Source organism: Octodon degus, unplaced genomic scaffold, assembly GCF_000260255.1.
Source record: "Octodon degus isolate 3935 unplaced genomic scaffold, OctDeg1.0 scaffold00090, whole genome shotgun sequence".
Classification (NCBI taxonomy): domain Eukaryota; kingdom Metazoa; phylum Chordata; class Mammalia; order Rodentia; family Octodontidae; genus Octodon; species Octodon degus.
This window is the reverse complement of record NW_004524666.1, coordinates 9,811,365-9,836,463: the sequence shown is the minus strand read 5'-3', so window position 1 is coordinate 9,836,463 and position 25,099 is coordinate 9,811,365. Positions and strand designations below refer to the sequence as shown.

General features: G+C 39.1%; 1 protein-coding gene across 2 annotated transcripts in view; it reads left to right on the top strand.

Annotated features, from left to right (window-relative positions):
• Cdk19 (cyclin dependent kinase 19) overlaps positions 1-17,395 on the top strand; it is a 172,475-nt gene extending 155,080 nt beyond the window's left edge. For both annotated transcript variants that reach the window (XM_004637494.2, XM_023722305.1), the window contains 7 exons: positions 4,023-4,166; positions 4,343-4,412; positions 8,361-8,433; positions 8,927-9,024; positions 9,711-9,789; positions 10,336-10,602; positions 13,115-17,395. In XM_004637494.2, the coding sequence (XP_004637551.1) occupies positions 4,023-4,166; positions 4,343-4,412; positions 8,361-8,433; positions 8,927-9,024; positions 9,711-9,789; positions 10,336-10,602; positions 13,115-13,246 (863 nt within the window). In that variant the 3' untranslated portion in view covers positions 13,247-17,395. The remainder of the gene's footprint in view (positions 1-4,022; positions 4,167-4,342; positions 4,413-8,360; positions 8,434-8,926; positions 9,025-9,710; positions 9,790-10,335; positions 10,603-13,114) is intronic.
• The last annotated feature ends 7,704 nt before the right edge of the window (positions 17,396-25,099 follow it).

Here is a 25,099-nt window from a genome sequence, read left to right as displayed (position 1 = left end):
ACTGAGCCATCTCCCTGGCCCTCATATTTTTTAAGACTTCTAGAATTAAGTTTGCCTTTCCTGTTACTTTTGTCTCTTTCCAACTATTGGGAGCAGTGTGATCAGTCTTAGACAATCTCAAAGGCACCAGAGGGTAGGAAGAGAGTGAAAACAAGCCAAGAAGAAGGGGTTGTGTGAGTTGGAAATAGCAGATGGTGCTTTACAACCAGCCGAATTATGGATAACTATGGGAATGGGCTGGGGTAAGAAAAGACAGTAGCAGTAGAAATATGTATCCCCTATACCCTCATCTCCCGGGCAACATTCTATATCTAGCAAAGAGATTTCATTAAAACATACATTCAAAACCTGTTACAATAAGTGATTCTTCACCAAAATCAGTCTCATTCTCAAACTCTTACACAGCAAGTCCATGGTAAGACCCATTTTTTTTTAAACATGCACTTTTAGGCAGTAGTATTATATGTGACCCACATTTTGAGGAGCACAGTTTTTAGGACTATTTTCTGATTAACTTCTCAACTGATAAAATAGATGTAGATTTGGAAATAGAATTGGGCATGAACTGCAAACAATTGTATTTCCCATTTCCTCAGAGTAAGTAGAACTGAAATTAATTTTTAACCAGCTTGCAACTTACTTGCTCTGTAAATGTGGTTTACCACTTAAAAGCATAATCACTAATTTCTAATTTTAGTCAAGTCCCAATTAACCAATCTCAATAGAGCCTAGGAGAAAAGACAGAAAACGAATAATCTGCGTCAGTTATCTTTTGGTTTGAAATATAGTCATAGCAGACACATGTGTATATACACATATTTAGTCACTCTGCTCTTTATAACTGATCCATGTCAGAAGTGAGTTATTTCTTTTCAGCACAAAGGAGAAAAAACTTAATGATTTGATATCACTGGAGTGACCTTTAATGGGTGAGGGCAGTAGCAGTGATGTCAGCTCTAGTAGTGTGTGGGTTGGGGTGGATGGATGTGTATGTGTCAGGAAAACAAATCAGCTGAGAAAAGAGAATTCAAGAGAATTGATATTAATGTTGGAAAAGCTGGACAATTTGATGGTTTGGTCACGTTTAAAATTTAAAGCAGAGCCGGGGAGATAGCTCAGTAGAATGAGTGGTTGCCTGGCAAGTGCAGGGTCCTGAGTTCAGTCCCCAGTACCGCAATCAATCAATCAATCAATCAATAAAGTTTAAAGCTAATGTGAAGACTGTGCGGGATGGTACACGCTTTTAATCCCAGCTCTTGGGAGGCTGAAAACAGGAGAATCACTATGAGTCCAGTCTACATAGTGAGAGCCTGAAGACCCTGTAGACCTTGTCCTAAATACAGGAAAAAAAATTTTTTTAAAGTAAAGCTGATGTGAGGGAGGAAACAGTGTAATACTGCTTGCTACTCTGAGGTTCCTAATTTTAGCAGTTCAAGTGGAAATCTAGATCCTGACCTTTGAATAGAGGATAAAGTAGGAATTGGCATGAGCAGCAACATACAGTAATATTCCCAAGTAATTATGTAATAAAGGCAGCAAGGAGGAGGAGGAGACATGGAACCCTCAGGGCCAAAGGTGACAGCCAAATGTTGTGGGTGCGAGAAAAGGAGAAGTAGACGCTATAGATACTACCACTTCACTCTGCAGTGATGGGTGTTAACGGTGATGGTGACCTTGACTGTGTCAGTAGAGAAGATTAAATTATATTTTATAGCCTTCTGTGATGGCAGATATTGGTATAATAAAAAGTGGTTATAAAGGGATATGTTCCCACTACTCAGAAGGCCAACTTATATGAAGGGAAACCATCTCTTAATGGAGTCAGGCAAGAGAAGCATTACTATAGGGTTCCCCCCCTCCCAGTTTGGAAATTTATTTTACAAAACAGTACATTGATGGTTATCCTATCTAATGGATATAATTAAGCTCTTCCAGTTTAGTTTATCTCCAGAATGTGATTCTCGTATTTGATAGACTACTGAATGCTATACTTCTCTGTATACCACTATATTCCTAACATTATTATTTTCCTCCTTTTAAAAAACACAAGCACTTGCCTGGCAAGCATAAGGTCCTGAGTTCAATCCCCAGTACCACCAAAAAAACCAAAACAAAACAAAAAAAACCACCATGTACTGGGGGCTGGGGAGCTAGCTCAGCAGTTTTAAGCACCTGCCTGGCAAACATAAGGACCTGGGTTTGATCCTCTGTACCGCATGCCGTGCTGGCCCCAGAACCCAGCACTACACTAGCCACCGAAACCAGACATGGTGGTGTGTGCCTGTAATACCAGTGCTGGGGAAGCTGAGACAAGAGGATCACTAGTGTTCGAGCTGCATAATGAGACCCTGTACCAAATAAATAAAAATAAAAGATTAAAAAATATATTTACTAAATGGCATTTTTGTAATGGGCATATGTTAATATACATCTCACAAAAGTTAATTCCCTTATACATTTAGCAAAGTATTGTGAATACACTGTAATCGCAGAATATAAAATAATCTACAGTTATTGACTTAAATAGCTAATAAAAGCTTTTTTTTGCATTGTTGGGGATCAAATCCAGGCCCTTGAGCAAAGTATCCTACCACTGAGCTATATCCTCAGCTCATAATAAAACTTTTTCCTCCAATAAAATGTTGAAAGATATCTCACTTTGTCTTGTGGGATGGGAAGGTTGGTGGATATGTTTTGATCAATCTGTCTACTGGCATTATTCTATGCCTACATATACTTGTATTATTTATAAGCTTTTACACTTTATTGAAAAAACTGAGGCCTAACAATCTTTCCTTTTACTATCTTTCTAGACTCAAACCCTTCCTAGACTCAAAACTATTACTCAAAGTTTAATTGTACATTTAATCACTTCAAAGGAATTATATCACCATGTCATGATGTCATGATATGTCAATATTATGATGATATTGCTTCATTGTGTTAGAGCTGAGTATTATGCCCTACACTAAATTATCAGTCAATGCTTCAGTGACTAAATTATTGATACTGATTGAAAAGATTTTTTTGCTAAGTCTAAAGAAGTCGTTTTTTGGATGATAGATATTGGGAAGTAGGGAGAAAATGTTTAGATAGGAAGGGGAACAAAGGAGAAGGGAACGAAAAGTGAAAGGAGAGAATAAAGATTTTTAAAATGGAAGAATGAAAGCCAGCAATAGAAACAATGTTTTGTAAAGGGAGAGGGGAAGATGTATTGAATGGAAGGGAATGAGGGAAAAAGGGAATTAAGATATTTTGTACAGATATAGATTCTCTATGATCAGTGTGATCATTATGTGTCTCAAAAGTGTACCAATAAAAAATAAAGGGAAAAAGTCATTTGTGAGCTGGGTGGGTGACAGGCCTGTAATCTCACCACTTGGGAGGCTAAAGCAGGAAGGGCCAGAGTTCAGGGCCACATTAAACTGTATAGTGAGACTCTTCAAAAAACAATGAAAGAAAAAAGAAAGTAATCTATTACTTGCCATGTTGCTTTTTCCCTAAATTAATCTATATCAAGAAATATGCAGGGGCCAGGGAGATAGCTCAGTAGAAGGACCTGACTTCAATTCCCGGTTCCACCAAAAAAAAAAAAAAAAGTACAGGGCCACGAAGATAGCTCAGCAGTCTAAGGGCCTAGGCAAGTGCAAGGACCTGGGTTACCCCAGGTGTGCTGAGCCAGCCACCAAGGCCGGGTGTGGTGGTACACATCTGTAATCCCAGTGCTGGGGATTCTGAAACAGGAGGCTTACTATGAGTCTGAGCTGCATAGTGAGACCCTATACCAACTACATTTTTTTTTTAAAAGAAAGAAATATACATATAAATGTTTTTATTTGGCTTCTCACCTGCTACATGATGAAACAGTTATTTCATGTTACATACATATTGTGTATTTTTTCTTAATATATTTATTATATTTTGTATATTGTACTGAAAAATGTTATGTTGGAATTAATCTAGAAATTATAACTAAGGAAATGTAATACATTGCACAAAAGTGTGTTTTTTCTGCTTCATAGATATATGGGCAATAGGTTGCATATTTGCTGAATTGTTGACTTCAGAACCTATTTTTCACTGTCGTCAGGAAGATATAAAAACAAGCAATCCCTTTCATCATGATCAACTAGATCGGATATTTAGTGTCATGGGGTTTCCTGCAGGTAATATATTTTCCTTTTTAGAATTATATTTTATTATATTTTAGAACTATTCCTTTTCAAAAATATACTTAAAGTATATTTATCTCTACTTTTAAACTAAAGCAATTAAATTGTAAAGAGTTTTAACATGTTATTTTCTGTAACAATATTCAGTTTGCTTTTTTGTCTATGTTAAGATAAAGACTGGGAAGATATTAGAAAGATGCCAGAATACCCTACACTTCAAAAAGACTTTAGAAGAACAACGTAAGTAATTCTCTTATTTCCTCAGTTCAGTGGTGGCAAACCTGTGCATCTCACAGCAGGCTGTTTGTATCATTGGAAGCTCCAAAAGGTTCGCCATCACTGTCTTAGTCCATTTGTGCTGCTAGTTAAAAAAAAATACATTAGCCTGAGAAATTTATTGAAAACAAATATATTTTCTCATAGTTCTAGAGGCTAGAAAGTGCATTGTGAAGGTGCCAGCAGGTTCAGTGGCTTTCCAGAATGGCACCTTGCTGTGGTGTCCTTGTGTGCTGGGTGGGGAGGAGAGGTGAAGACTGTCGAGCCTCCTTACTGAGACATTAGTTATTTGTGAGGGCAGAGCCCTCCACTATCTGAGACCGCCTGAGGGCACCAGCTGCTAATAACACTGGTACACTAGGTAATATGCTTCAGCTAACTGTAGAGGGGGCACAGACATTCAAACCAGAGGTCATAACCTCAATGAAAAAATTTAAACTATTTTTAAAAAAACAATTTTTAAAAAACTAATTTTTTTAAAAAAACAAGCTATAGTTTATTATTTAAATCAGGAATTTCAAAGCTAGGCATGGTTGTGTGTGCTAGTAATCCCAGTACTCAGGAGGCTGAGGTAGGAGGATCACTATGAGTTCAAGATCAGCCTGGGCAATGTGAGTCTAGGCCAGCCTCAACAGCATAGTGAGACCTTGGCTAAAAAAAACAAAAGCAAAAATAAAACACTTAAATTTTAGGGCATTCCATAAGACTGGCAATGTCAGAAGTTACTATTATTATAGACTACAGGACTATATTGGAATATTTTGCTGAATTCACGCACCTACAATGTTTAAATGACAATGGAATACACTTCTCTGACAAAACTAAACAAAGAGGGGGATACAAATGAACAACCATTTTGTAGCTGTATATTCAAAATAGGATAGATATTCAGCTGCATTCTCAACGAATAGAGAGATTTCTTCTAATAGTGTTTGTGCACAGAATATCATGTCTGCATCTTGTACAGTGAATAGCCACTAAGACAACAATATGCAATATATTAATTATTGAAACTGTGCTAGTAATTGGTTTTGAAACTGTCTCATTGCTATTTGTTTCTCAATAAAATTATTCAAAAAATAATTTAGGGCATTAATTATGACCCTGATTTGAGGATTATATTCCAGATGCAGTTAGCATATACATATATATTTAATTTAGGCTGTAATACTTAGAAACTTTTAAGAGTTTCATGGCCAGTAGATAGTTTAAATGTGTACTCTGTTTTAGTGTGATAAAGATTTCATTTAAGGCCACAGTTAGTAAACTGTCCTTATCTGAGGAATGACTGGTGGCTGAAACACTAGATTGAAAAACCAGGTGGTATGGCAGAAATAACACACAACCCAGAAGGGTGCTAAGTAAATCAGACTTGTAGAGACTTGTACATTGAGTAGAGAGAAGAAAGCAGAGGTGATGGGTGGCTGGGGAGAAATTGATGGGGAGAGGTTAGCAGTGTGCATGCCTAGACTGGATATGGTGGGGCACACCTGTAACTGCATTATTTAGGAGGCTGAGGCAGGAGTTGGCAGTGATTTCAAGGCCAGCTTGGGACTACACAATAAGTTCAAGGCCAGCCTGAACTATGTAGGGAGACCTTGTCTCTTTTTTTTTTAAAAAAAAGGTTATATATCTATAACAACATCTATAGATGTAGTTATAGATACATAAAAAGCTAGGTGTGGTGGTGCATACCCCTAATTCCAGCTACTCTGAAGGCTGAAGTAAGAGAAGGCTGCAAGTTCAAGGCCAGCTTAGGTGGACCTGTCTCTAAATATTAAAAAGGGGGCTGCAGATACAGACGTAGCTCAGAGATAGAGTGCCTACCTAGCCTGTACAGAGCCCTGAGATCAGTTTCCTATACTGAAAAGAGCAAAAACCAAAAACAAAACCATCCAAACAATTATCAACTATAGTGTGTGTGTGTGTGTGTGTGTGTGTGTGTGTGTGTGTGTGTTTTAATGAAAATATCTAGTTTTGGCAAGGGTACAATAAAATGGGCACATGTATTCTGGTGAGATCAGGGACTTCTCAAACTTGTATATACCTATGAATCACTTGGAGATCCTGTTAAAAATGTAGATTCTGGGACCAGCGAGATAAGTACCTCCCTAGGCAAGCTTGGGCAAGTACAGTGACCATAGTTCGATCCCTAGCACCACATGATCCCCAACCCCAGGGCAGGCTGAGCTGGTCAGAGTCCGGGTGTAATGGTACAAACCTGTAATTCCAGCACTGGGGAGACTGAAAGCAGAAGGATCACTGAATGTCCTAGCTGCATAGTGAGACCTTGTAAGAACCAAACACATTTTTTAAAAACGTAGATTCTAGCCAGATATAGTGGCACAAGCCTGTAATCTCAGCAATCAGGAGGCTGGGGCAGGAGGATCACTGTGAGTTCAAGGCCAGCCAAGCCTACCTAGTGAGTTCAAGGTGATCCTGAACTACATACATACTGAGACCCTGTCTCAAAACAAACAAACAAACAAACAAACAGTAGATTTTTTGGCCAATAACAGTGCGTACCTATAGTTCCAGCCATTTAAGAGTCTAAGACAAGAGAATCGCCTAGCAATGTTAGGCTGTTTTGGGTAACACTGAGACCTTAGCTCAAAAAATAAGAAACAAAACAAGTAGAAGCTTCTGATGCTCATCTGCCATGCAGTGTTTTTTTCCTTGTCATGTGCATCAGACTTCTCTAGAAAGACTTGAACTTGATAGCTGTTATCACACAGCTTTTATACCACAAGAGGTGCATAACCTGAAATAATACATTTAAGGAGCATTTGACAAGGGAAAATATGAAACAGGATGAAGTAAAAACAAAGTGACAGTTTTTATATATGATTTCAATTGTTATTGAAAAAAAAGTCCCAAAGCAATCCCTCTATTTGTATTATATATGTGGTGGTATACAAAAAGCCAAAGGGAAATCAATAGAAATGGTTACAGTGTTTTTTAAATCAGAATCACTTTAATTATGAGTAATTTTAATTTTCTTCTTTATACTTCTCTATATTCTGTAACTTTCTTATACCATGAACATATACCTATTTTTAGAGTTTTTCAATTCAAAATATTTCATATGTGGAAAGAATGTATATGATGAAAATATAGGGGTGATATATTTAGAATATTCAAATGAATACCTCTCCACTCATTTTTCAAGCAAAGAAGTGCAACATTATTCAATTACTGAAAAAGCCTACTTTTACCTCTGCCAAGAGGAAAGAATGGAGCTATTCTGAATTTGTTTTTATCATAGTTTTACTCTACATTTATGTATCTCTCAATATGATTGTTCAGTTTAAATGTCTTTGAACTTTATATAAATACTATCTATATATGTTTTGTTGCAGCTTGCTTACCCCACTCAACATTATGCACTCATTTTTCCTATTGTATAACTTTCCATTCAGTTGAAGGACATTGGATTATTTATAGTTTTTTACTATTACAAAACATTGCAAAGCTCGGCATGGCAGTGCAGGCCTGTAATCTCAGCACTTGGGAGGCTGAGGCAGGATCACTGTGAGTTCGAGGCCAGCCTAAACCACATAGTGAAACCTTATTTCAAAAATATCAAAACAAACAAAAAAGCTGCTAAGAATATTGTTATCCGTGTATGTTGATGTGGATGTGCAAATGTATGTGCCTAGATTCAAAATTCCTGACTCAGGGTATAGTATTTTTCAACTTTAATGGTTAAATTTTTCAAAATGATTTAATAATACAGCCTTTCAAATGCAGTGTGTTATAATTATTTCCTCTTGTATTTGCCAGTATTTGATAATGTATTTCTTTTTTATTAGAAAAGGCAATGACTTTATAAGTAAACCAGTCTAGGAACTTTTCATTAAAAGCATAAATCAGTGAGTATCCTGGTGACATGTGGCTGTGGTGTCCTTGCAGGTATGCCAACAGCAGCCTCATCAAGTACATGGAGAAACACAAGGTCAAGCCAGACAGCAAGGTGTTCCTTTTGGTAGGTGCCTCTTTCCCAGACTGAAATCCAGTCTTAGCAAATACTTATCTAATCCTGTTTCCTGGGGACTTGTCCCAGCTGTTCCTCCTTTAGAAATCAAAGAAATTCATGGATACTGGGGTATCATTTAAGTACTTCTCTTAAGATGTCAACCCTGGTTTCTAGTCCTAATTTTTTAAATAATTTATCAGCAGAAAAAAGGACTTTGAAGGAGCTGTAATACTGCTGATTTCTGCCATGTTCACATAATTATATACACTGTGTAGTGTAAAATATACTTGATGTTAATTCTGTTAGACATTAATTTTTAAAAGGTCAAGACAATGACTTTTTTTTTTTTTTTTTTTTTTTTTTGCAAAACTGGGTATTGAACTCAGCCCCTTGCGCTTGCCAGGCAAGTGCTTATTCTACTGAGCTATCTCCCCAGCTCCCAAGACATTGACTTGTAAGCAGACTTTTCATGTGTTCTCAATTTCTTACATGTTTTTTCTAGCTTCAGAAACTCCTTACTATGGATCCAACCAAAAGAATTACCTCAGAGCAGGCTCTGCAGGACCCATACTTTCAGGAGGACCCCTTGCCAACATTAGAGTATGTATGCTCCTTCCTTTTCAGGTGGTGGCTGAGAGCAAGGAAAACACTTCGCATTCTTCATTAAAACTGGTAAAGAGAAAGGTCCTGTGTTTTTAAACAGGTCAAGCTATAGAGAGATGTGAATAAAAATAGGTGTTGTAGTCACCTTTTCAGATGAAAACTAAAGCTGACTTAGTTTCCTCTCTGACAGATGAGAACAAGTAGGACTTCATAGACCAGAGGTTAGATCAAACCAGTAGAGAATGGTGGACTTCACTTCTGTCTTCAGAACATGTGCATTGTTCACTCAAGTATACGCTTGCTGCTTGTATTTGTTAGTGGGAAAAATTCTGTCATGTGTATCAACTAACAAGAGTCATGATTTGAAATTGAAAGTGGCAATTAGTGTAGAAATTTAGACAGTGGCTCTTAATGCTTCTGTTTCATTATTTAGTGAGGCATCAAACAAACAGTAGTCACAGTTAAAAAGTGAAATAAAAGTGAAGAAAGAACGAGTAGAATTTTTTAATTAATTAATTTTTTTTGGGGGGGGGCGCAGAACTGGGGATTGAACTCAGGCCCTTGCACTTGCCAGGGAAGCGCTTATTCTGCTGAGCCACCTCCCCGGCCAGAAAACGTAGAATTTTAAAGTAATAATGATGTAGATTATAAATCATGGCTTGTTTCTTTTTAATGATTTTTAGTGTGTTTGCTGGCTGCCAAATCCCGTACCCTAAGCGAGAATTCCTTAATGAAGATGAACCTGAAGAGAAAGGTGACAAGGTATGAACTACATGCATACTTCAACTGTCAGAGAATATTGTAGACAGAAAGATAACGGGAGTGAGTGATTCTTATATGTTGATCTGCCCTTAATTGTGTGGAACTCTTTTGTTGCCTGAGTCCCAAGTCTTGCTCCTTTTTGTACTGTTACTGTTGTATCATGCAAGCTAGCTTTTTGTATCAGCCTTCTTCCTATGCTGCTCTGCTTTTCCAAAATCATGATTCAGAAGACTTCTTACAGCTGTTTAATAAGCAAAGAACTGTTTCCTTCATGTGTGCTTCAGTGAATTGTTTGGTGCTGATTCAGAGGGTTACTGCGCAATCCGAGGGAACACGAGAGAACACATCCTCTTCAGGCTCGGGGTATTACCTTTGAAGGCTGTAATCTCTGGTGCTCCATTTCCTAGTCACTCTAGTCACGTAGTTATGTGCGCAGGGTGGCCTCCAGCTGGCTCAGCCGTCACACGTGCACTTCAGGTGAAAAAAGAAATTTCCCATTGAATTAGTTTTGTACTAGGCTTGCTTCATTTTTTTTCCCCCAAACAGAATCAGCAGCAGCAGCAGAACCAGCATCAGCAGCCCACAGCCCCTGCACCACAGGCAGCAGCTGCTCCACAGGCACCCCCTCCACAGCAGAGCAGCACTCAGACCAATGGGACCACAGGGGGTGTGGCAGCTGGCGTTGGGGGCACAGCTGCAGGGCTGCAGCATAGCCAGGACTCTGGCCTGAATCAGGTGCCTCCAAACAAGAAGCCACGGCTTGGGCCCTCTGGTGCAAGCTCGGGTGCGCCTGTCATGCCCTCGGACTATCAGGTGAGCCATTTGTTTCTTCTTAGTGTATACAAGTCTTCTAAAATGGGAAGTGGACTTTTAACAGGTCCCTTACCCACCCCACCCCTGACCCCTCAGTGCTGGGGATTGAACCAGAGCCTTCACACAGAGCTGTGTTCCTAACCTTTTTTTTCTTTTTTGAGACAGGGTCTCATTGAATCACTAAATTTGCACAGCCAAATGTTGAACTTCTCTGTTTGTGTGAGACAGGGTCTTGCTATGTAGCTTAGACTGGCCTGAAACTCAGTGATCCTCCTGCCTCAGCTTCCTTCATGTTGGGATTATAATCACCTGCTATTGTGCCCAATTTAGACGAGGTTCAAATTTGTGATTCTCTTGCCTCATCCTCCCAGAATATGGGATTACTCTACCAGAATTAAGTCATTCTTAACACTAACATTTTGATGTACAAATTACACAGTTCTATTTCCAGGGCATTATATAGAAATGAAGGCTTTTATTATATTTCATGAAATTTCAAGTTATTTTATACCCTGATTTGTTTATCCTTATATTCTGGGGAGAAAAGGTAGCAACATAGGTATCTCCTTTTTTAAAGAAAATGTCATTATTTTTCCTATATAGTTTGCCTGTCAACTGTAGATCAGAAAAAGATACCTATATACACATTGAAAAGGGAAGCGCGGGGATATGGCAGCACACATCTACTCTGGGAAGCTGAAGCAGGAAGATCGCAAGTTCAAATCCCTCTTGTTTTTTTGTTTTGTTTTGTTTGGTGGTACTGAGGATTGAACTTGGGATTTTGTGTTTGCTTAAGCCTCTGAATTGTCTCCCCCAGCTCTCAAGCCCCTCTTGGGCAGTTTAGTGACTTAGCAAGTTCATTTCTCAAAATTAATTTTAAAAAAGGCTGAGGATGTAGCTCAGTATTAAGGCCATGGGTTCAGTCACTAGTATGGCAAAAACACTGAAAGAAAGAAAAGAAAAATCCAGGAAAAAAGGGAGTGGCAGCTTACTTTGGAGAAAATTATAATATTCTTCAAATAGATTTGCATTTACTAGGAGAAAATACTCATTAAGTGACCACATAGGTGGATTGAGGCTTTTTAGAAATAACTGTTAACTCACACTGGAAATTATTTGGAGATCTGAGAATACTTTTTGTTAGTAAGATATAAAGAAAACTATAGTTGTACTCCTAATTTAGGAAATTGAAAGAAAAATGCATAATGATTGGTATTTGGAGGTAAGTAAAATTTGCCATGGTAAAAAAAGAAGTGTGGGCTCACAACTGTGATCCAGTGGTGCTAGACAGGCTGTGGCAGGGGCATCGCTGTGGGTAGCAGCCCGGCCTGAGCTCCATGATGAGTTCATGGCCTGCCTTGGCTACTTAGCAAGACTTTGCCTCAAAAACAGATACCTGTCGTGTCAACCTCTTTTAATTACTTATTTACTTATTTATTTGGCATAGGGTCTTGCTACATAGCTCAGACTCGTAGTCATCCTCCTATCTCAGCTTCTCCAGTGTTGGGATTGCAGGCATGGGCCACTAAGCCAGGTTTTGGTGGCTGGCATGACATATGATATCAGGGATCAAACTCAGGTTCTTGTGCTTGTCAGGCAGACGCTTAGACCGCTGAGCTATCTCCCCAGCCCTCAACCTCTTTTAAAAGAAAAAAGAAGTTTTTTTTCAACAAGCTAAGAAAAGACCTAGGAAGAAGGGAAAATTTAAATAAAACATTAAATAAAAAGAAAAAAGCTTTAGAATATAGCCTTCAGGAAATTAGAAGAAAAAGCATTTAGAACGGAGCTAATAGAAAACAAAATCTCTGGTGAGGGAGTTATAAATTCACTGATAAGGAACTGGAATAAAGGGAAACATTAAAAGGAAAACAATAAAATAGCAGTCTCAGCTTGCTATACATTTTGAATATTTCAACAAACAAATGTGTTTCCACACAGCTACTTCTCTGAGAAGTCTCACCACATATTCCTTGTCTTCAGAAGGGTATCTCATACTTACCTTTGGTTCTAATTAAATTAGTCCAAGTGTCTGAACTACTAAAAATTTGCTATGTGAGTAGTAGTCAGGAACATATTTAAATTTTGTCATAAATTTTGTTATGAATAACATTTTCCAATTGTATGAGCAACAGTTTATCCCTATGATATGAGCAATAGATGCTTGCTGTATATTATTTCATCTCTGTCTCAAATTGTATTATATTGACATGTTACAGAAAAAGGTGTTAAAGCAAGAATGGAATTGCACCCAGAATGAGTCTGTGTGAAGAGCAGTGAGTCAGCGTGTGATTTTACCCTCTGCTCTTCTTTGTGCCTCTTAGCTTATTTGCCAGAGGAGTCCAGCCAACTTTGGGCCTCCTGGAATAAGTGGCTACAGCACTGGCAGGCTGTGATTTCAGAGGAGCAAAATGTATTCATAAACTTAACTTTTAGCTACTGTGGATCTGAACCAGCAGCCTAGGAGTAAAAATGGTTTGTCCCTTAGTAATCTCTTTTTCCTGTGTCCTTCTAGCACTCTAGTTCTCGCCTGAATTACCAAAGCAGCGTTCAGGGATCCTCTCAGTCCCAGAGCACCCTGGGCTACTCCTCATCGTCTCAGCAGAGTGCGCAGTACCACCCGTCTCACCAGGCCCACCGGTACTGATCCACAGCCCTCCACTTGGCCCCGGCCAGCCCAGAGCACAGACCCCAGCAATATGATGTCTGCATTGCAGAGTACCCCAAAGTGCAAGCTGTGATGACATTTAAAATTTACACACTTGAGAGGAGAACCTTGTATACTGAGCAGCATTTGGCAGGGCTGACTTCTCTTTATTGACATGAAGAAGTTTTGTGAAGTTTCCCAGTCTCCCTTTCCTGCATGTGTTTCATTGTGACTTCTCTGATAAAGCCTCTGATCTAATCCCAGCACTTCTGTAACCTTCAGCATTTTGTGAAGGATTTCCTGGTGCACCTTGCTCATGCTGTAGCAATCATTATGATTTTTCTTTTGAAAGCTCTTTTAATAGGATTTTAATGTTAGAAACAGGATTCTAGTAGTGTATAGTTTTGTACTTCATGAACTGATTTAGCAACACAGGTAATAATGTACTTTTTAAAGCACTAACGCAGTTTTCACAGACTATAACTGTTTGGCTCATGTAAATCTTAAACAGAAACTACGGCTGTCCCGAAGTACTTTACTATTACATTTATCTATCTAGTTTCAGGGAAGGTCTAGTAAAAGATAAGAGGTGGGACAGAAGGAACCTACAACCAAAACCAGCCTAGATCTTTGCAGTTACTGTGCTTTATGCTATGAAGAGTGAAGTGTGTGATTTTATATAACCATTCATATGGAACTTAGTTCCCAGAAGCATTGTATTCTGAATAGTATTCAGTAATTAGGAATTATAGTTTTAACCTACATGTAGCTAAATTTACCTTACAAAGGGTTTCAAGAGCTTTGATGAAATATAGTCCTCTGGTGACCCACACCAGAAAGCTGGAGAGAATATTAACTGCACTAGGATTTCTTTAAGGAGTAATGTTTATCCAAGGATGTATTACTTCCCGTTGAAGGAAAAAATTTTAGTGTATATTGTATGTAAAATTGGCTTCTGTAAAGAAACCATTGCTTTCTTCAGTTTCTTTACATCGGGGAGTTGAGGTAACTTTCTTACATAATCAAGAGTACGCAAATAGAAGCCTGCACATTCATATGCTTTTAAAATAAAGAGCAGTGTTCTGTTTGTACTTGCATTAGACATAGACTATTTTTAAAGCATGTTAAAAATTTAGGTTTTATACATGTTTAAAGTATGTATTATGTATTATGCATAATTTTGCTCTTGTTACTGAAACTTCTATCAAGAATCTTTTCATTGCACTGAATGCTTTCTTTTGTCCCTAGGAGAAAACTTAATAATAGTGCCTAAAAAACTATGGGCAGATAGTATAAGATTATACTAGATAAGGTGAATATCTGCATTCCCATTATCTATGAATTTGAGGCTGAGTTCTTTCTTAGCCCCTGTAAGTAGCGGTCTCACTTCCCAGAGTAAAAAGAAAACAAAGACTTAGAGCTCCCATTGCAATGTAGGGAGCAAAAAGTTTGTGTTCTTCTGAATGCTACTGACAGCACCAGCCTTGTTTTAATATTTTCTTGATCTAGAAGAATAGCTGATTATTGTATATGCAAATTATATGCATTTTTAAACTATTCCTTATGAACTTATCTACCTGGTTATGATACTCTGGGCCCATATACAAGTAAAGTAAGATTTAAGACAAAAGCCAGTATACATTTTGCACTATTGCTGTGATACTGAAGCCAGCCAGGACCTAACTGATCTCAGCATAATAATGCTTAATAATGATAATAAGACTCTAGTGACACTCATCAAGCCTGAAGATGAAGCAGTTGATGTGCTCCATTGGAAGGAATTTCTGATCATCTCCATGGTATTTTACCCCTTTTGTGCTTTAAGATGTTAACCTCCTTGCATGATGCAGTCATCTATACAGAGCTCTGTCCTGTGCCCTGAAACCTCCTCATCCAGAGCTGCTGGTCAGCAGGTGCTCATTGCACCCTCGCCGTGTGCCCAGTGCTCTGCTGGTTGGAATACAGAAAGGGCAGGACATCCTTTGTGTCTTTGGGGAGCTTCTGGTCACTTCAGTGACAGCTCCCTTTGGAAGTCTGTGCCATGTGTTTGACTTATAGTAACACGAAGGTCCTTTTGTTTACTTCTTAATCCACTTGGATAGTTATTCTTCTGAATTCTATAGTAAACAGTGTTATAGAAAGGTTTCTATGTCTGTCCATGGTAGGAGAAAGCCAGTGATTTAAATGTCACAAAAGGCATTCTTATATATTTGAAATATTCACAGCAGCCTTGAACAATTGGGTGGCCCTTGTAGGCAGAGCATTCTCAATGAAGTGGTTGTAGACGTGAGGGAAGCTTACATTTAATAAAAGAGGAAACCCCAAATATGTATATAAGCCAAGATACCATACCCTTTAATACTTTATAAGTAATTTTGATATGTAATTCTTAGTATATGTGCTTCTACATTGACAGAACTAACCTGCTTTTCTTGTACATAATGAACTTTACTGGTAGAACTGACACAAACCATAGGGGATTTTGTCAGTTGCTCCTAGTATACAGTATTCTCCAGAACATAGCCAGAGGTCCCCGTTACATAGACGACTGGGTTTCTTATCACTACACTGTTTCTGCCCCTTTTCTCCTCTTTTTGCCTCAGGGTTGGTGATGCCTACTGTTGCCCATTACGCTTTGAAGTGATTTTGGTTAATAATTTCCTTTTTCTATAAAGGGGAACAAAGCTTTCCACATGTAAGGGCCCAGGACTATGGGACCTCCAAGGAGACCTGTAAAGCTTTCTGAAGGCAAAATTTATTATTGTGGTCCCCAAATGACTACATTCCCTTTTGACAGTCTAATAATATGCTATGTCCCCAAGGGTACACAGGGCACATCCCTCAGCCTGTGGGAACACCTGGACCAGGGGAAGTATTGAAAGAAGGAATGAAGCCAAGGGAAGGTTTTCTGCTCTTGATATTACAGATCTATTTTAGGGTTAGCTTGCTAGTGAGGTGCATGTTTGGGAAAAGGGACTCAAGAGTATAGGGCAGATGAAATAAGATAGCTTGGTGGCAGGGCTGACCCTGTTAGGCTGAACAATCCTTGTAATGGAGTAGGTCATGCAATGAGGTGCAAAAACCAAGGGCATGTATATTTTTATACCTATGTGGTTTGAGACTGTAGTATTTAGAATGTTGGTCTTCTGTACTGTTCTTTTGCTCTTACAGTTTACTCTCAAGAATAGAAAGAGACAACGTGTATGTGTGTGTTCATTGCTTCATTCCATGTGAAGCAAGTGCTGGTTGTTCTTGGTGCCTCTAAAACTGATGCTCTTTTCTTTGATAAAGGTAAAAAAGTAGCTGGAGAATAAGACTTGGAACTTGATCTGCTTTAAGTAGCAGAAACTGTACAATGAAGGATGAATTCTATGAAAGTTGCAAATTTTAAGCTCTGTGGTGGTATCTTCCTAGGGGATAGAAAAATGCAGTGACATATCCATTAGGATAACAGAGACTTGAGGGAGTCAAGTGCAAGGAATATTTTATATAAGACATAGCAGTTTAGGTCTCCATAATCTTTAAGAATAGTCACAAATATAAGGCAAAGATCATTGTTCTAGGATTTTTTAAAATGTGTTGTACCTAAGGCCATACTTACTCGTCTACGCTATCACTGTAAGGAAGTGATACGTCTGTATTATATGAAAAAAATCCTTAATGCACTGTTATCTCCTAAATATTTAGTAAATTAATGCTATTTAATTTTTTTAAAGATTTGTCTGTGTAGACACTAAAAGTATTACACAAAATCTGGACAGATGTCCTTTTTAACAACAATTGAAAGTACTTTTTATATATGTTATGTAGTATATCGTTTCTAAACTGCCTAGTTTGTATGTCTGAGAATTCTTATTTGTGAAGTGTACTTGTCTTTGTCTCTTTTACAGTCATTTTCTGCACGCACCCCTTTTGTATGACTGTCATTGTGACTGTAGCGTTCCATGCTCTGCTGCGATGTGCGTGCTCCGAGCACTGGTGCCTCTGCACGGCCCATGCTGTGGATGCAGGAGGAGCTGCCACTCGCGGGCCCCATGTTCCCTGCTTTTCAGCGTCCTCACATCTTTCTTGAAGTGACTGTTAAACTAAAATAAATTAGATTGCATTTATTTTATATTCTTGGTTGAAATAAAATCTAATTGGCTTTGTTTCCGTGTGGCTTTTTTACATGTAGGAAAACTACTGTATTAAGGGTTAGTGTTACACTTTTATCTGCCCACCTAGATTTCATAATTGTACTCATCCTGCAGCGATAGTCTCCCTGTGAATTGCAATATGTTATTCTGTTCAGGATGCTATAAAACACAGAAAGAAGCAAGGCTTTCAGGTAGCTCAGAAGTAAAATTACAGTTTTTTTTCATAAAAGATGTTTACTTCTAAGAGAAATACTTTTTAAAACTGAAAATTAAAATGATATTTTAGGAAAAAACCACGCTATTGTGTGCATGAAATTGAGTTGGGAAGGTCTCCTTTATAACAGGATTTTTTTGGACCTGGCTGTCCCTTCTGTGGTTTGCCTGATGAGCTTTCTGTGATTACTGTAGTAGTAAAGGCATCCTGGGATGAAGTGAAGAATGTTTAAGTGACATAAACACAAAACGACCATTTCTTTTTATTTCCTTTTTATTTTTTTTTTTAAATGTGTTTAGTACAGGGTCTACAGGGTCTCACTACACAGCATAGACTTGTAGTGATCCTTCTGTTTTCAGCCTCCCACATGCTGGGTTTATAGGTGCGTGCTACCATGCACAGTCTCAGTCTTGGGGAATTGACCCCCACCCCCTATGTCTGCCTAAGAGGTGCTTTAATCCACTAAGCTATCTGTCTGGCCCTCATTTCTTTTTAAAGCAGAAAAGCTGTGCTTTTCTGCTTGTGCATCTGATTTATTTCATTTAACGTTATTAAAGTACATCTGTTTTCCTACAAATGCTTCAACTTCATTCTTTATGCCAGAGTAATACTCCATTGTGTCAAATATCACATTTTCTTAATCCATCTGTTGAAAGACATACAGTCTGCTTCCAGGATTTATCCGTTAGGAGTTGTGCTGCTATAAACATGGATCAGCATATGTCACTGGATATGATGCCTTTAACTCTTTCAGAAAGATATCTAGAAGGGGCATAGCTGTGCCAAATGGACCAACCATCCTATTCCCATTACAAGGTTACTAGTTTAAGCATAGATGTATGATATGATTCCAGTCCATACTGTTGGAGGCAAAATCTTCAAGGGGTTTCTAGGGAGATTTGTTTCAACTGTCCCGTGTTCTATGTGAGCTAGAAACTGGCAGCCATGGAGGTCATACTCAAGCGGCTGAGGACAAGAGAGATGGAAGAGTGAATCTAAGCATCAAGTGAGGGCCTAACCAGCCCTCTAATCCAGCCCTCACTCTGGATTTCTTTCCTGGAAGAGTATACATGTTCTTTTGTTTGAAATCAATTTAATTTGGGTTTTCTGATATTTGTAGTCAAAATCATCAGGATTTGGGAGGCTTGCTTACCTAGCCCTCACTTTACTGAATGCCATGGCCACAGGCACCCAACATTCAGAGTCTTGTGTTTGGAGATGTTAATTGTTAAAAAGCAACAATTTATTCCAAACTGAGCATCTACCATTATTACCAGGACCTGTAGTGTCTATACTTAAAATGAATGACTCTAATATTCCCATATTTAAACATTTATTCCTCAGCAGTGGTGATGGGCTGTGATGACACATAGCCATCAGCTCTGTGACAATACCATTCAGAAGTAACTGCTGAAATCCTACAGTGCCTCTTGGGAAGCAGAACGTGCACCGCAGCCTGGGCCTGTCCATGCTGAGCTACACAGGCTGTTGCAAGACTGTTCTCTCTGTGCTCAGTGAATTGGCACCAACTTCCTGTGCCCAAGGTACCAGAAGAGGTTACCCTTGCTTGTTCTCCAGATCTCACCCCTTGCTAGAACCCTCCCACACACAAACACACCCACCAAAGCCTCATCTCTAGAAAGCCTCCCCAGTGACAGCAATCCTCATGTTATGACCTACCTGTGAACAAAAGTTCAGACTTACAGCCAGGGGACGTTGTTTGGAATTATGACCCAACAGATCTTTTGTACAGCTCTGTATATTTAGTCTATAGAGCCTCTGTGTCTTGTGTAGCACACTTTGTTTATACAATACTATAGTTTTTGCTGATTGTCCTGTACTGTAGTTTTATGTTCTGTTATACATAACAGTACCACATGCAAGAGTTCTGTAAATAAAAACAAAGTCACCATGCCAGCATTTCCTTTGGCCATTTCTTTGTTCTGTATCATTTCTTTGTATTATAGGGGTACTTTCAGTTCATGTACGCTGTTGTGTGTAAGCAGTTTGGCTTGAAACAAAAATGTGCAGAATTTTTTTTTCCATAATTTTGTTGAGAGACAAATAGCAATGAGACAGTTTCAAATCAAATTGGTAGGACAGTTTCAATAATTAACACATTGCATACTCTCTTCCTAGTGGTTATTTGTTGTACAAGATGCAGACATGATATCCTATTTACAAACACTATTACAAAAAATCCCTCTATTCATTAAGAGAATGCAACTATATATCTATCCTAACCATTCTGGATACACAGATACAAAATGGACATTCATCTATATCCCCTTTTTTGTTTAGTTCTGTCATTTGAATATTATAGGTGTGTTAACTCAGCAAAATATTCTAAGAGTCCAGGAGTCCATAATAATATTGGGTCTTCCTCTTGACTAGCAATGTCAGAAATTGTTGACCTGAGTCCCCTACAGCTCAACATAACACCATGGCTTTATTTCTTATACTTTGTTTTTATACTTTTCTGCTGGATGGTTAAGACCAAGGTAAAGCAGGACCTATGCAACAAGAGTTGTGGCTTTTGGGTCTGATAAGGTCAGTGAAATCCCCTCAGGATTTATCCTGAGATCCTGTACCTCAGATTGTAGATCCTTTGTCAGTGTCAGCCATGTGGATGAGTCACAGCCATTGCTCGGCCAGTGTGCTCTGTGTCAAAGCCTGAGAGAATGTTTTCTCACCAGGTGACTCTCCTTAGGCACACTCTACATCATCGATCACTTTCCTCTTTGACCCCATAATCTCCTTTGGGACACTACCGAGTTACCTGATGTTACAGTACAAGTTCTCATATGTCCTGAGTCTTAATTGACCTTGGAAGGCTAGGACCAAAAAGTTGGCTTTCCTTGCAGCCCTCCTTTTCATCTGATTTTGGTCTGCAAACTTAGGTTGTTAACTCTCCAGAAGACAAGCTTATTGTTATTACCGTACAACCTAGGCTGTTAAGCTTAACCTCACTATCTGTCTGAATATCAAACATATTAGGCATAACATGGGACAGGTATTTTTTATCAAGTATTGATATGTTGAACTTTAAGTTCCTACAGAATATGGTGGAAAAAACATTTAAAAAATTAAAATATATTTTTAAAATAGGCATAAAATATATAATTCTTATGTTTACACATAAATCCAACATGTGCAGAGTTTTGTTTTCGTTTGCACACTACGTCGGGGTAGATGACCACAGCCATTTTTCCAACACAGATGCAACCATGATCATCTTTTTGAGGAGGATTTTTTTTTTTTTTTTGGGAGGCCTGGCTCAGGCTGCCTTAATGGCGGGTGTGGTGTGGCATGTGTAGCTAGGGATCGAACTGTGGTCCCACAAGCCTGACTGGGTTTGCCCAGGCAGATGCTTAAACAACTGAGATAACCAGCAGGTCCCTGCTGATCATCTTTTTATTTTATTTATTTATTTTATTTTTTTGGAACCGGGGCTTGAACTCCGGCCCTTGTGCTTGCCAGGGAAGTGCTTATTCTACTGAGCCATCTCCCCGGCCCCAATCATCTTTTTAAAACCAAGAACAAATTAAGTTCATGAACCAAGGACCCACGGTATATACAGTTGCTCACCTAGTGACTCATTTAACAACCTAGCTACAATTTTGGAACTTGATCACTGCTTGGTTGGTCAACAGGATGTGTCTGCACTCATCCTCCACTGAGCAACTTTTTTGAAGAATGAATCCAAGATGTCCAGTCTGCGCCACATGGTTTGGTATTTAACTGTATACACCCTGTCCCTCTTAATACTTCATGTTTATCTGGGCCTCCTGCAAAATCAACAAAAAAGAAAGAGAAAGTGGTCATGGTAAACAAATTTTCTAGCTGGGCATGGTGGCACACACCTATAACCCCAGCACTCCACTCAGGAGACTGAGGCAGGAGAATCATTACGCATACAAGACCATGCTGGGTTACAAAGTGAGCTCAAAGCTAGCCTGATCTGCATAGCAAGACCTTAAAGATCCCCCCTCCCCAAAAAAAGTCTAAGTCAGTGGTTGTTAACTGTGTTAACACCTACACTTCGCTGTGCTATAAACAAAAAAAGAATGGTAAAAATATGTAAATTATGTAAATGTTTGGCATTTCTCCAGTAGAAGTGACAGAGAAATTGTGAGAGATGTAGCCCAATGCGAGGGATCGTGTGGGCAGCTCAAGTGACCCAGCCACTGTGCTATCAATGATGGGACCTTCTGAAATGATAAACATTTGGTACAGTCAGAAAACGAAACAGCCGAAGTACAGCTTTGGCTTAATGTAGTGCTCTAATTCCTACCGATTCAACATATAAAATATACACAAATGAACTAAAATGAATTTGGTTCTAGGCTTGTGTAAAGATAAATAGCTTTTTTTACCCAATGTGTAACAAAGTACTGCAGAAGTCACAGTGCCTGCACGACAGCTGTTCCTTACAGACCAGCCTTGTACGTTTCCACATGCCCAGCAACACTAGCCCTCACCACTGCAGGCTGGCAGTACTCGTCCAACCTTCCAGTAAGACTCTTGGAGATACAAGTTAGGGGATAGGAGTTAGGGCCTGGTGTAGACTGCTGGGAGGAGAAACCTGGTAGTGTTGTAGGCAACCAAGTTAGGTAGAAATATTATAGGCAGTTAGACAGGGTCAGGTCCTCAAGGAGACAAGATGGAAGACAAGGTGACTTTGTAACTTGGAGGAGACAGACACACCCATATGGGCCAGACCTGAAGACCAAGACAGAGGAAGCACAGCTACATACTTCCCTAGGGATGAGCATTAGGGATTGATATCCTAAATAGTATCTATCAACTTGAAAGAGCCCAAATGAGTCACTAGCCCAACCCCCAACAGGAAGAGACCCTGTCTTGTATTCATGCCCGCTTGCTACGTGACTCGCTTTCTCATTTGATACTGGATTTAGTCAATTTTACCTGAGCAATGGTGCTTGCAATCTCATTGGTTGACCATAGTTTTGTTCCACCTCATGCCCAACTAAGCAAGTTCCTATGTCTTCTCCACCACCTTAGACCCACCTTACCACATGGTTTTTCTCTATAAAAGTCTCTGGAAGAGACAACTTCAGGGGGTAGGGGGAACTACCTGCTCACCCACCCCCTGTCCCTCTCTTGGGACAGGAGCTTTCTTTCTCTCAATAAATATATTCTGCTCATAACCTCCGTTTGTTCCTAAAATTCATTCTTCGGTTTTAGAGAACACGAACTCATGCAGGTCAGGTCCAGAGCCCTATGTCATTTGGAGGTCACCCACCCGAGACCAGTTTTTCTCCCTGTATCAGTAGGATCCTACAATCTGCACAGCAGTGCCTCTCAAGAGCCTGTGTGTGGAAGTTCTCATAGGTTCCTGCCAAGTAGGACACACAAAATGACAGATAGATGGAGGGCTCCTTACTGTGGCTTTCCTCATGATAGCCTGCCCTCTTCCTCAGGGTGTGTTTTTTTTACTTTTATTCAGCCCAGGTTTGCAGAGCCACTCCCTTAGCATTCACATTTAGTTTTTCAAATAAACTTTGTCATTGTTTTTGCTTGTCTCTTCAATTCATTGTTTGAGATGAGAAGTGTCTGGAAAGGAAGAGGCAAGCACTTCAAGACCCAATAAAAGATCCATTGCTAAATCAAGGCCTACTGGAATAAGATGATAATTGGACAATCCAGAACCTGACCCTTGGCTTTACAGCCCCTCAGAGCAGAAGGTTAACCCCAAAATGTAGTTGACTGGCTCCCTACCCACTCTTCATGGTCATGCTACCGTCCATCAAAGGAGGTAGCAAATCAACCAGGAAGAGGGCTGGTAGACTTCATCTTCGGGAATGTCTGTTTCACTCCAGTGTCTGCTTGTTTGAACAAAGTGATCTTTTTAAAAAAGTGCTATTATGTTTTGACATTTTGTTCAACTTTGCAACTCCCTTACTAGGGAAAGGATGTGTTCACTTGCTCAGTCCACAATGCCAGAAACGAGTGTTCCATTGGGTTTTCTTATAGTTTCTGTTCTTCTACTGAGACTCTCTTCCCATGACATCCTTGTCATCATAGTTTTCTTCATTTGAACATATTTATAAGAAGTGTTTTAAAGTCTTTGCTAAGTCTAACTTCTGGGCTGAGGTGGAGTCCATAGGTTCTTCAGGGGCCACTAATACATCTGAGCTTTACATCTCTGACAATAAAAGGAAAAATTACAATGAAAGCAACATTGAAAGAGTGTCTTAAAAAGGAGCTAATGGCCATTAGGACTGAGGACTTCTGTGAGACCCATCTGCGAGATCTAGCCACACCTGAAATGTGAACTTTACCTCCATTATTTTGTCAGGCATTTACAAGGACTGGTTGGTCTTGAGCCTAGAGGCTCAAGAACTGATGTTAGTGACTTCCTGGTTTATGGCCTTTTCTATTCTGATTATTTAGGTCTTGGAAAGTCCCTTAAACTGTCCATGCTGGGATTTGGTATCATCCTGCTTCTGCCACCCAGACTGCTGGGAATAGAGTTGAGCTTCACCACATCTGGCTCTTAATCCTTCTCAACACATAAGCCACCACTCTACCTACCTTCCCTGAAACACTGATTCAGAGCTATGTAAATCAAGGTCTCCCAGATTTCTAAATCATATTGAGGTAGAACAGAAACAAAGATAGGTAGAAAGGTGACAGGGAAAATCATAACAATAACAAATAGTACTTTAAGCAGACTGCCAGTCCAGCACACAGTTACTGAGATTGTGGGTTTTCCTTAGGTTTGTTTATACGTCTTTTAGTCCCATCGCACCCAAGATTCTGCCAAGATACCTTAAACTCCATAAATTAGCTTAGGGGATAAAGTGATAGTCATAACCTGATTTTAAGATAAAGAGATTGAGAGAGTTCAAAGATTGTAGGCAAAATATCAGTCAAGATTAAATGGTGAGATTTATTTTTTTTCCAAAGTTTTATTGATAAACAGATAGCAATGAGACAGTTTCAAATGGTGAGATTTATGACTCTTATTTCTTTGTAGGTGGCCCATCCTTTTCCTATAAACCAGTACCAATACAGAACATCCTACAAACTAACAAATCTCACAGATTTCTACCACTGAAAACATAAATATTCCCAGCTCAGGGCCTACCCTCTTTATTACTTTGAGTACCTTTGAATTTCTCTCTAATAAATCACTTTATGCCTCTTCCTGACTAGTCCTGAAAATTCTTTTTTTCTGTGATGAGAGTCAGCAAACCCGCAAATTTCAGAAAGAGTTCTCAAATCAATGTAAATAATTCTTCAGATGATTCATTATAAAATAATCTTCTAAAATTTGTGTCCTCCTTTCACAGAGAGCACATTGGCCAAGCAATGGTCGTGACTCATCCACATGGCTGCACTGATAAAGGTTCTACAATCTGAGGTACAGGATCTCAGGACAAATCCTGAGGGCATTTCATTGACCTTCTCAGACCAAAAAGCTACAACTCTTGTTGCACAGGTCCTGCTTTACCTTGGTCTTAACCATCCAGTAGA